At 48.2% G+C, this 12,376-nt stretch overlaps 1 protein-coding gene across 1 annotated transcript in view; it reads left to right on the top strand.

Moving 5' to 3' along the window:
- The first annotated feature begins 4,750 nt into the window (after positions 1-4,750).
- Positions 4,751-12,376, top strand: part of DIXDC1 (DIX domain containing 1) — a 31,724-nt gene continuing 24,098 nt past the window's right edge. Inside the window, exons 1-3 of the mRNA XM_008150166.3 lie at positions 4,751-5,184; positions 9,041-9,153; positions 10,548-10,696. Of these exons, the coding sequence (XP_008148388.2) occupies positions 5,162-5,184; positions 9,041-9,153; positions 10,548-10,696 (285 nt within the window). The 5' untranslated portion in view covers positions 4,751-5,161. The remainder of the gene's footprint in view (positions 5,185-9,040; positions 9,154-10,547; positions 10,697-12,376) is intronic.

The raw sequence follows: 12,376 nt of genomic DNA on the forward strand, positions 1-12,376 counted from the left end.
CCGTGGCCTCAGATTCTTTACCACTCCGGTTCTGGCTAAAAGCTGAATTCCTGGGGAGTCTCGGGGTTCTTAGCCTCAAGCAGCAACACAACAGGCCATGAGGCACCTAAACCCGTTCTCTTTCCCTCCGATTATGTTTGGCCTTAAAGGGGTAGCCCCCAGCACTGCCTCTTGGTTTTGTGCTGGCAGGAGGGGAGGGTGGGATGCTGTGAATTTCCCACCTGAGGAAGCTTTGTGCAGAGCCACAGTGCCCGTGCTGGGACCTGCCATGGTCCAGCCTGGTGGTTCGGATGTTTATCAGCTGCCAGCGTTTATGAGAATCAGTTCCATTGCACTGGCTTATTGTCTGGGTACAACTAAGTTATGGCCTGACGGGGCTGCAACAAGCTCGTAGCAAGAGAAAATGAGCAGAGTTGTCGTAGAGCATTAGACTGTTTCCGACTTTCACTTACAGGGCTGGGAACTATGGCATATTTGAGTGGGCTAATGATTAGAATACATATGTGACTAGCTGAAAGGCTGCCTATATACTATAGAGCCAAGTGGGGAGACCAAAACAGGACACAGTGCTCTCATAAAAGCCTGATCAATGCCAAGTATAGTGGCAGGAAAAGACTACTTTCCTGGCTTATGTAAATCCTGCTCCTACGAACACATCCCCAGGTCATGTTAGCTTATTTACTAACTTCATTTCATTGCTGAATCGTGTTTAATTTATGCTCTTTTGACCTTTTTTTTGTCTCCTGCCTCAATCCAGCTTAGGCTGTTCTAGTTAAGCCTAATTGCTCTTTGTCTTATAAGCATTTTATGTGTCTTTGGTGTTTTTCCTCTTATTTCTTTTTCTCATAATATTCCATCTTAGTTTGATGGACCAATTCCTAGTCTGTGGAGGTCACATGCAATTCTTTCCCCATTTTAATATTCTGGTAACCTTGCTCAACTTTAATGATCACATTTAATAGATGTGCTTTCTTATGTATAAAATTCACAAAACATAAAGTTAACCATTAATCATTTTACTTTTTTAAAAAATATATTTTATTGATTTTTTACAGAGAGGAAGGGAGAGGGATAGAGAGCTAGAAACATCGATGGGAGAGAAACATCGACCAGCTGCCTCCTGGCACACCCCCTACTGGGGATGTGCCTGCAACCAAGGTACATGCCCTTGACCCCGCAACCAAGGTACATGCCCTTGACCGGAATCGAACCTGGGACCTTTCAGTCTGCAGACCGACTCTCTATCCACTGAGCCAAACCAGTTTCGGCCATTTTACTTTTTTTTTTTTTTTTTTTTTTTTTAATGAATCTTTATTGTTCAGATTACAATTGTTTCTCCTTTTTCCCCACATATCTCCCCACCACCCAGTTCCCACCCCCCCTCTGCCTTTACCTCCCCCCCCCCGCTGTCCTTATCCATAGGTGTATGATTTTTGTGCAGTCTCTTCCCATGCTCCCCACACAGACACCCCTTTCCCCCTGAGAATTATCAATCCACTCCCATTCTATGCCTCTGATTCTAATAAGTTTATCAGTTTATTCTGTTCCTCAGATTTTTAATTCACTTGACTTTTAGATTCACTTGTTGATAGATATGTATTTGTTGTTCATAATTTTTATCTTTCTTCTTCTTTTTCCTCTTTTTAAGGAATACCTTTCAGCATTTCATATAATGCTGGTTTGGTGGTGATGAACTCCTTTAGCTTTTTCTTATCTGTGAAGGTCTTTATCTGCCCTTCAATTCTGAATGATAACTTTGCTGGGTAGAGTAGTCTTGGTTGTAGGTTCCTGCTATTCATCACTTTGAATATTTCTTGCCACTCCCGTCTGGCCTGCATGGTTTCTGTTGAGAAATTAGCTGATAATCGTATGGGAGCTCCCTTGTAGGTAACTAACTGTTTTTCTCTTGCTGCTTGTAAGATTCTCTCTTTGTCTTTTGCTCTTGGCATTTTAATTATGATGTGTCTTGGTGTAGTCCTCTTTGGATTCCTTTTGTTTGGGGTTCTGTGCGCTTCCTGGACTTGTAAGTCTATTTCTTTCATCAGGTGGGGGAAGTTTTCGTTCATTATTTCTTCAAATAGGTTTTCAGCATCTTGCTCTCTCTCTTCTTCTGGTACCCCCATAATTCTGATGTTGGTTCGCTTGAAGTTGTCCCAGAGGCTTCTTACACTATCTTCAACTTTCTGAATTCTCTTCTCTTCATGCTTCTCTGGAGGAGTGTCCTTGGCCTCTTTGTATTCCAAATATTTGAGTTGATTCTTGCAATCCTCTAGTCTGCTTTTGGGTCTCTGTATAATATTTTTTTATCTCAGTCAGTGTATGTTTAATTTCTAGTTGGTCCTCATGGAATTTATCGGCCTTTTCCATGAAATTCTTGAAAAACCTTATAACCGTGGTTTTGAACTCTATGTCCAATCGCTTGTTTTCCTCCATTTCTTTGGTTTGTGATCTGTTTCCTTGTCTTCTCATATTCTCTGCTTCCCTGAGTTGGTAGGGTAGTTTTGTGTACTAGGTGTCCTATTGGTTCAACGGGTCAGCCTCCCAATTACTTGAGGTGGACACTCTTGGTGTACTCTTGTGTACTGTGTGTCCCCCAGCAGGAGCTACAGCAAGGTCTAGTTTTCTCCTCCTTTGCTTGGGCGGTTTTGGAGCAGTCTGACTGGAGCTGCAGTTGGTTAAGCTGCCACAGAACAGGCCATTTATATGTAAAAGCCGCTGTGTGGAGCCTGGGCGGGTTTGTAGAATGTGCGGGGCGGGGCCTCAGGGCGGGGCCTCAGGGCTGGGCGGGGTCTCAGGGCGTCACTAGGCTGGGGCGTGGCCAACGGCGATGGCTGCCGTCAGCCGTCTCTGCCTTTCCCGTTTCCAAGTCCCTGCGCCCCACGGTCCAGCGCAGTAAACAATGATTGCTGGGCGCACCACCGCAAAAAAGTCACTCTCACTTTCCGACCCGATGGCCGAGAGTCCAGCTTCTCCCCATAGGTGTCTGTGTCTCCCGAGTGTCCCCAGAAACTGGATTTCAGAGTGATCGGGAGCTTGTCTCCCTGCGGGTTGAAGAAAAGCCGCGCACCCAGCCGCCCGCCGCTGGCCCGATTCGCGTGCCTCCGTACCTCAGTTTTTCAGCGATTGTGCTCCTTTCTGTTCTTAGTTGTCAGTCTTCCACTCAGCCAGCTTTCCCGTGGTTCTGGGTGGTAGACGTTTTTGTCTTTTAGTTGTGTTTTTGAAATTGTTGTGTGAGGCAGCAGATTAGTTGTTTAACTATGCCGCCATCTTGGTTCCTCCTCCGGAAATCTCGGCCATTTTACTTTTTAAAAATCATCACCCGAGGACATGTTTCGAGAGAGGAAGGGATGTGGGAGGGAGGGAGGGAAGGAGAGGGAGAGAGGGAGAGAGAGAGAGAGAGAGAGACATCAGTGTGAGAGAGAAACATCCATTGGTTGCCTTCCTTCGTAAGTGTCCCAGGCCTGTAAGTTTTCGGTGCACAGGATGATGCTCAACCAACTGAGCCGCTCCGGCCCAGCAATCATTGATCATTTTAAAGTGTACAATTCATTGGTATTTAGTACTTTCACAATGTTTGCAACCATCACCTCTATCCAGTTTGAAGACATTTTCATCCCCCCCAAAAGGAAACCCTGTACCCATGAAGCAGTAGGCGTGCCTTTAGTGAGAATCCAAACCATTTCTTCCTTGCTTGCTTCTTAGAATGTCACTTGGTACAGAATCAAAGGATGTTTCGTTGTATGATGAGATCTATTGCTTCCTGCATGGCCACAGGCCTTTTGCTCTTCTGTGCCTGCCAGCGTTGTGGGGGTGTGTGTTTGGGGGGCGGGGTGGAGGAGGGGGGGCCTCGATTTCTTCCTGAGAGCAGCTGCTTCCTTCCGCTCTGGCAGGACGCAGACTGGGGCAGCCTCCGTGAGGGTGTGACTTAGTGACCCACTGGAACTCCGACTGCAGTGGGCTGATGGGACAGTTTGCTAGGAGGGGCTCAGAGAGCAGTTTGCATTCCGCTTTCTGTCTTTGACTCCTTCCTGATTTTGTTCTTTTCTTCTAAGCTGACCGCTCACTCACCTTGTTAGGGTGTTCAGTCAGCACCCTGCCTTTTCCTCAGCTTGCTCCCTGGGACCCAGCAGGCTGGGGCACAATCTGCTCCCTCCCTCCACCCTTGCTCAGGGGGAGCCCATCTAATGGCTCAGTGACCACGAAAGCCGGAGACCCCGGGATGTGACTGGGAACCGGGAGAAGGTTAAGATTGGAAGATAGCCCTCAGTGTCTAATTCCCTGCCCCCCTCCTCGAGGGACACCCTGCCGGCCCGGTGCTTCCAAGACCTCAGGCCAGCCTCTCCCTGTGTCCAAGCAGAAGGATCCCTAGTGGGTAAAAAGGCACACGCGGAAACGCCCGGAGGGGAGGTGGGAGAGATGGGCGGTCCGCGGCTTCCGGGGGAGACCGCACCCTCAAGAAGCTGGCTTCTGCCTACCCCGACCTCTGCGTCCCCGAAGGGAGGGCTCAGGGTGGAGAAGGCAACGTGTACAGATCGGGGTTCTCAGGGCCAGGACCAGCCCCCTGGGGATTCTGCCCGCCGGCGGCCCCTCCCTGCCTGGCGGGTGCACCCCCCGCCCCCGGTCCCCCGCCGGGTTCCGCCTGGGTCCGAGCCGGCGCTGCCCGGCGGCGTGTGGCCGCCTGGGGAGGGCGGGCAGGGCGGGGCCGGGAGGGACGGGGAGGCGCTGCGAAGCTGGGGTCCCCCGCCCGCACGCCGCTGCCCGGGGCTCGGCCGGCCGCGCTGCCCAGCCGCGGAGCGTCTCGCGGTCGGAGATGGGTTGAGATGCCCGCGCCCCGGGCAAGCCCCCAGCCGCGCGGCCGCGGACACCGCCATGCGCCCGCCGGTGCCCGCAGCCTGCGAGGGGAGGCGGTCCCGCCCAGCCCCGGCTGCGGCCGCGTCTGAGCTGCCGGGACCGCGCGCCACAGACCCGGAGCATCCCGGTCCCTGGGGCCGGGCCGCCGGCCTCGCAGCCCTCCCCCATCTCTCCCGCAATCGGCCGGCAGCCCGGGTAGTTGGCCTGCCCCAGCTCGGGGAGACATGCCCGAATCTGGGAGCGCTGTGACTCTCAGCCCCCCACTTCACCCCGGGAAGCAGGCTTGCTGAGCTCGGAGCCAGGAGGGACCATGGGAGGGACGCAAGTCAAATGGTGAGCTGAGGCCACTCTGGCTTTGGAGGTGGGGGCATGGGTGGGAGCAGAGCCCGACTGGAGGATGCCGTTGGCCAGAGGTAGACGGGGATGGTGGGGGCGCTGTATTGGGGAGAACAGGCTGCTGGCCTGGGATTCTCACTATAAGATACAGCGGGTGAGGGAGCTGGGGTTCTCACTATAAGATACAGCGGGTGAGGGAGCTGGGGACCACTTTCTGATAAATTAAGGTTGGAGAGATGTTAAACCTGTGGGAATTAAGTGTATCAGTCGGACCTGATTTGTAATCACTTGTTCCCTGATTTGAGAGGATTATGATGGCAGGTAGGGGGATTACTTGCTTATGAAATAGGGCTTCAAAGCACATCAGGCAGAGCCTATAGCATGTAATTAATCAGTGTGAAAATACTTTTCTCTGACTTGAGGAAGAGGATCTAATGCACCATCCTCATTCATGAGGTTCTTCTTGCCTCGGGATTTTTCTTCCTCGGTCCTTTCTCTTTTAACTTGGCCATCTAGTCCCATGGCCTTAGCTCTCTGGCCTCACAAACTGGCAGCCTCAATTCAAGAAAGAAAAATGTTGTTTTCTTCTGGCTGCTCGGCCACTCCCCCAGTGGGGTTGGATATGCAGACATCCGCCTCCTTCTGCCCTTATGTGGGAGACAGCTCACTCAGGAGGGAGAAGGTGGAGCTGAGCATGCTCTCTGCTTTTAGGAAAGCAGCATCCTGGTTCACACCACCCCCCCAACCCACCCTCCTCTCACACGTTACCCACTGTGGCCCGTCCAGTGCAGGCAGTGGGACATGTCAACCACAGCACCTTGTCAGCTGAGAAAGTGTCTTAGTTCTCAAAGCGGAGCAGCTGCTTCAGGCCTCTTTCGGCACGTGGATCCCAATTTCTATAAGGCGAATGCTGAGGCCTGAGCAGTCATAAGTCTGTTTCTTTTGTTTAAATATATTTTTATGGATTTCAGAGAGGGAGGGAGATATAGAAACAGCAGTGATGAGAGAGAATCATTGATTGGCTGCCTCCTGCACACCCTCTAGTGGGGATTGAGCCCGGAACCCAGGCATGTGCCCTTGACTGGAATTGAACCCGGGACCCTTTAGTCCGCAGGCCAACGCTCTATCCACTGAGCCAAACCAGCTAGGGCTTAAATCTGTTTCTTTATAAATAACACTAGAGGCCTGATGCATGAAATTTGTGCAAGGGGCTCGGCCCTCGTAGCCCCCGCTTCACCTGAAGGACATCTGGAAGGACGTCCGGGAGGTCATTCGGCTGTCCGGTCTAATTAGCATATTACACTTTTATTATTATAGAGGTACCCCTAAACTAGTGCTTTTCCAGCAGCTAATGCATGTTGGCCTGGAAGTTAGATACCTAAGTAGTGAAAGGTGGATAAGAGAATTCCATAAAGCAACTCCTTCCTTCCTTCCTTCCTTCCTTCCTTCCTTCCTTTGAAATTTCTCTCTCTTTTTTTAAATTACACTTTATTTATTTATTTTTAAATCATCACCCAGGATATTTTTCCATTAATCTTTTAGAGAGAGGGAAAGACAGAGAGAAACATCGATGTGAGAGAAACACATTGACTGGTTGCCTCCTGCACGAGCCCCAAACAGGGCCTGGGCTGGGGAGGAGTCTGCAACCGAGGTAACTGCCCTTGACCGGAATCAAACCTGGGAACCTTCGGTCCACAGGCTGACGCTTTATCCACTGAGCCAAACTGGCTAGGGCGCAATTACCTTTTCTTAATACCACTTCTTGCCACTCTTCACCCCCCTTGCTTGTTTGGGTTGTAGATCTATAGGTCTGGTTAAGTTCCTTTCTTTAAGTTGAAGAAGCAACAACTTTAAATTTTTTTGTGTGTTCTAATAAGGATGAGAATGTATTACTGATTGAGGGCATTTCCATTGAAGCCTTTAAACTTTGGACAACGAGGAGGATGAGAACCTAGTCCTCAGGTTGCCTCAGGGGCTCTGAATTCTCTAGGCACCTCCTCTGTGCTTGCCTCTTGTTTTTACTGGTTTCTGGAAAGAAGAAATGTTAACTCCTGATGGTGGCTGTGAGGATTAGCCTGGGAGACTTCAGGGGCATGTTAAGTGGGTCAGTGAATCCTAGACACTGTCCCTGTTGTCTAGGTGATGGATCTGGAAAGGATTCCTGAGAGGGGGCTGGGCCTGCAGCCCCCATGGCCCCTGAGAGTGTTTCAGTGCTGATGTTCTCAGGGTGCAATGCAAAGAAGCGGGCTCTGCAGCTGCAAGCTTCAGCCTCACACCCCCATCTTGTCTTATAGCTTTGCTGTTGTTCTGGAGATTTTAAATTCCATTTCCCCAAAAATCCGAACAGTTCCTTCCAAGGCTAGTAAGAATTATATCAGAACGTAAGAATTGTTGTGAGTTGCTCATGACAATTTGAAACCAGTGTGGCAGACATATAAATAACTCTGGGAGTAAATCAAGTAAACCTTTACCATCTCCAAGCAGGTGTTCCCCTTTTGACCTGTTACCCTTTTCCTTATCAAGTCCTGGCTCTATTGATGTATCGCTGCTCCTTTGTCCATCCTGGTGCTGTCCACACTCCAGCACTTTCTCCCTGCTGAGGCACCTTCCACGCCTTCCTCTCCTTTGGCATCAGCCCAGAGCTGGTTTGCTGTGATTACTCTGCTGGTATTGCTTGTGTGTGTGTGAGTGATTAGTATATTGGAAATAGATTTTCCTTCAAGTATTCAAAGATAGTAAAACACATACTATATCAGTCTCCAAACTTGGGCCCAGGATGGTGATGGTAGTGAGTAAAAAAAACAAAACAAAACTTGCCCTGGCCAGGTGGCTCGGTTGGTTGAGCATCAGCCATATACCAAAAGGTTGTGGGTTTGATTTCCAGTCAAGGCACATACCTAGATTGTGGGTTCAATCCCAGTTGGGATGCTAATGAGAGGCAACTAATAGATGTTTCTCTCCACATCAATGTTTCTCTCACTCTCCCTTCCTCTCTCTCTCTCTAAAATCAATAAAACATATCCTCGTGTAAGGACTAAAAAGAAACAAACACACACCAAAAAACCCTCAGAAGCTCTTTAAAATGCTAGATTACCGCCGAAACCGGTTTGGCTCAGTGGATAGAGCGTCGGTCTGCGAACTGAAGGGTCCCAGGTTCGGTTCTGGTCAGGGGCATGTACATTGGTTGCGGGCGCATCCCCGGTAGGGTGTGTGCAAGAGGCAGCTGGTCAATGTTTCTCTCTCATCAATGTTTCTAGCTCTCTGTCCCTCTCCTTTCCTCTCTGTAAAAAGTCAATAAAATATATTTAAAAAAATAAAATAAAATAAAATGCTAGATTACCAATTCTGATAAATTTCTTCTCAGTGAATTAAGCCTCAAGGCAGCCTTGTTGTGTAAAAGATTTCCTAGGACTGGGTCATTTATTCATTCAACACGTTTATTCATTCAACAAATATTTGTTCTTACAGTGATCCAGGTACTGTGTTAGGCAATAGGAGTAAGATGGATAAGAACATGTCTCTGGGCCTTAGCTGGTTTGGCTCAGTGGATAGAGCGTCAGCCTGCAGACTGAAGGGTACCGGGTTCAATTCCGGGCAAGGGTATATTCCTGGGTTGCAGGTTCCATCCCCAGTAGGGGGCATGCAGGAGGTAGCTGATTGATGATTCTCTCTCTTTCTCCCTCTCTGAAATCAACACACACACACACAACACACACACACACACACACACACACAAATATATATAAGAAAAACAAAACTTTAAAAAAAAAACCCACACATGTCTCTGGGATAAATTATGGAAGTTGGCTTCTAAACAACTTTGTAATAATTGTTTCTCTTTCTTTCATCACAGCCTGACTTCACCCAGTCCTATCCACAGTGCAAAGAGCGAATCCATTATCACCCAGTCGGAGGAGAAGGCAGAGTTTGTGATTATTCCCTCTGAAGGAATAGAGAACAGGACAGGTACTATTTCGTGGATGCCTGGGTTGGCTCAAGGAATAGCTCTCGGCTTGAAGAGTTTGGGGATCCTGACTACGTACCTATAAGCTCCCTGGCCTTGTGCCTCTCCATAGTCTGTGTCTGCAGGCTCAGCTCTACAGGGCTCTAATGTTTTAGAGCCAACATAGTTATCCTCTTGGAGAATGTCACTTCCGATGTCCTAGCTGTCAAAAACCTTGCAGCAGTATAGACAGGCTCTTCCTCGGGCCCCTGCCTATGAATTAGGAAATGACTTTGGAACAGTCGGAAGCCTTATTCAAGTAAATAGATTTCATGATTTCTGTGTTATACAAATAATTTCAGTCCTTCTCTAACTTAAATTGGGGCCAGGAATATAGAGGAGTTGCTGAGGTGTCTGTGAGAACGTACAGTGGAGAGCAGGTCTGCATCAGGTTTGGTATGAGGGCTACAGAAAGGACCACAGGAGTTCCCTTTGTTTAGACTTCTCCTTCCTCTGTTTCAGTTGCTCTGTTTACTCACATAAACATAGAGGAAAACAGGAAGAAGCAAAACACGTGATTTAGATAGAGTTTTCTTCACCTATTAGGGGACACAATGAAACCGAAGCCCTCAGAGGAAAAACTGGAATTAATTTCTTCCTTATTCTATTCCCTCTCTAAACCTGGCATTAGTAGCAAAGAATACTACTGAGAACGGTACTGAGTCAGACACTCCTGGGACCCTGAGGAGGGAGAGGGAGAGCATTTATTGAGCGCTTGCTCTGGGCCCCACACCACATGGCCCTGGGCATAAATTACCTCATTTAATCTTCACAGTGACCCAGAGGGATTAGCCTTACTATACTCATTTTTATGAATGAAATCAGAAGAGATTGTACAGGCAGGAAAACAAAACAAAACCAGAGAGAGAGATTAAACAATTTGTGCAAATATGGTTTACTGGTTCCTTTTCTGTGTGAGACACTGTTAAATGACAGAATGGTCTCCTCTGAATCTCCAGAGCAACCAACAGGACTTTTGTTTTCATGGCCTCTGACAGTTCCCCTCTTTGTACCTGGCAGAATCAAGCTCTAAGAGTGCCCGTTCTAGAGAATTAATAGTAAAATCTGTATGTCCCATACCAAGACTCCCAAAGAGGAGGTCTTATGGCTTCCTAAACGTTCTGAACAGGATGTGTTTCCCCAACCCATTAAGTGTTACTCCCTTGAGCCTGGGGTCTGAGTTAATAGCCAATTCTTTATGTCTCACAACCCCACCTGGTGGCGAGTCCAGGCTGTGCAGCGAGGACAGGTTCAGGAGGCAGTGACCTGATCCTGTGAATGCCAGGACTGGGAACGCTTCCTGCCGGAAACTCGGTTTTCTTCAACATGAACTGTGCTCCCTCCTTTCATGTTGTAGAGGAGACAGACTCTCCGGTATCCCGAGACTGGCGACCAGGCAGCCCCACAACCTGTCTGGAGACGTCATGGGAAGAACAGCTGTTGGAACAACAAGAACATTTAGAAAAAGAAATGGAGGAAGCCAAGAAAATGATATCAGGACTACAGGTAGCTCCTTCCCTTGTCGTTCGTTCGTCTTCGGCGCACCAACTGATTATTATTCTTAAATCACTGGTGTCAGTTGAAAATAAACTGACTCAGTTTTGTGTGAGGTCAGAGTTGAATGGGGAGTTTAGACAGAGGGAGTATGACTCAAAGGGCAGACAATTCCTTTTATGTGAGTAAAGCCCTTAACATGGACCAGATGGACTCTTGTTTACAACACAATTGTCAGGAGTTCTACGAGCCTGGGAGCCATCAAGCCCTATCAAACCCTGGTTCTGGCTCTCAGCTCATAGGTGGGTTCCTGCCCGCTCTGCAGCTACAGCCGTGCAGTTGCAGCTTTCACCAAATAATGGCACTCTGAAGAGTCAGGGATTGTCTCCTAGGACTTCTTCAGGAAGGGTGTGGGAGCCAGTAATACCAGGGTCTCTGTCTGAATCTAGCTAAACTTTCAAGGATTCAGCTCGCTCCTAATGCGTTTACAAGTGAATGCCAAGGCTTCGTGATCAGGTAGAAGAGGTTTTCTTTGAGCAACAAAGCCCTTCAGTCTTTCCTATACCTTCAGTGCCAGCTCAGGAAATCTCCCAGAGGCCGGCTGACCCACTTGACTTGGTTTCTCCCCTGAAATGACCCCCCAGCCCTCTGACTTTGTGCGTCTGTCTCTATTTGGGGGAGCCCTTGTAGTGTGCTGATGACCCTGAAATTGTCTAGGGATATTCCTTTCTGTTTGTGCTGGGAACTGCACTGCTCTTGAATTGTCAAATATTTATGGAGACATAAACAAAGCCCACATTATGTGAGTGGTCTGGCAGCCGGCAGGCGGTGCTGCCAGCCAACCAGCAACAGGGTGAGGACACAAAGGGTTCCTTAAAAAAACAAGGAGATTGGTGCTGTGGTAAAATATTTGCATAATGTATGCCCCAGGAAAGGAGAAGGGTGGGAGGAATGTTTACTGCCTAAATATTCCTCCCTGGAGAGTTGTTGATTTCCCACCTATTTTCTTTGTATGTTTTAAATTTTTTTAAAAATATATTTTTATTGATTTCAGAGGGGAAGGAAGAGGGAGGGAGAGATAGAAACATCAATATGAGAGAAAATCATTGATTGGCTGCCTCTTGCACACCCCACAATGGGGAGCTGGCAACCCAGGCATATGCCCTGACTGGGAATCGAACCATGACTTCCTGGTTCATAGGTCAACGCTCAACCACTGAGCTACACAGGCTGGGCTCTTTGTATATTTTAAATGTCTGCCTTTTAGATAGACATTTTCTGCCACTCGATTAAGGCATGGTTTAATTAACGGGATGTGTGTGTGTGTGTGTGTGTGTGTGTGTGTGTGCTGTCCTTTAATTGGAACTATTAAAGCATGAAAAACTTTGGGGTTACACCCAACCAGGTTTTCCCCAGGATAATGTGATTATATGAACATAGATAACCATCAGTTTGGTTTGCATTTTTCAGTCTGGAAGAAACCCAATGGCGGATTAGACAGAAAAAGAAGAGAATCAATAGGCAGAAAGTCAGCATCCTAATATTCTCTGCAAACAGAGGAGTTTAATTCACAGCCACATGACCACAATGAGAATTCAGTTTCCCTGTGGAATACAATGGGGCTCACAGCATCTACTGGCGTTTTAACTCCTTCAGGGATGAACAAGTTGCGTGCTAAGCCACATCCAGTTT

This window comes from Eptesicus fuscus, chromosome 13, assembly GCF_027574615.1.
Source record: "Eptesicus fuscus isolate TK198812 chromosome 13, DD_ASM_mEF_20220401, whole genome shotgun sequence".
Classification (NCBI taxonomy): domain Eukaryota; kingdom Metazoa; phylum Chordata; class Mammalia; order Chiroptera; family Vespertilionidae; genus Eptesicus; species Eptesicus fuscus.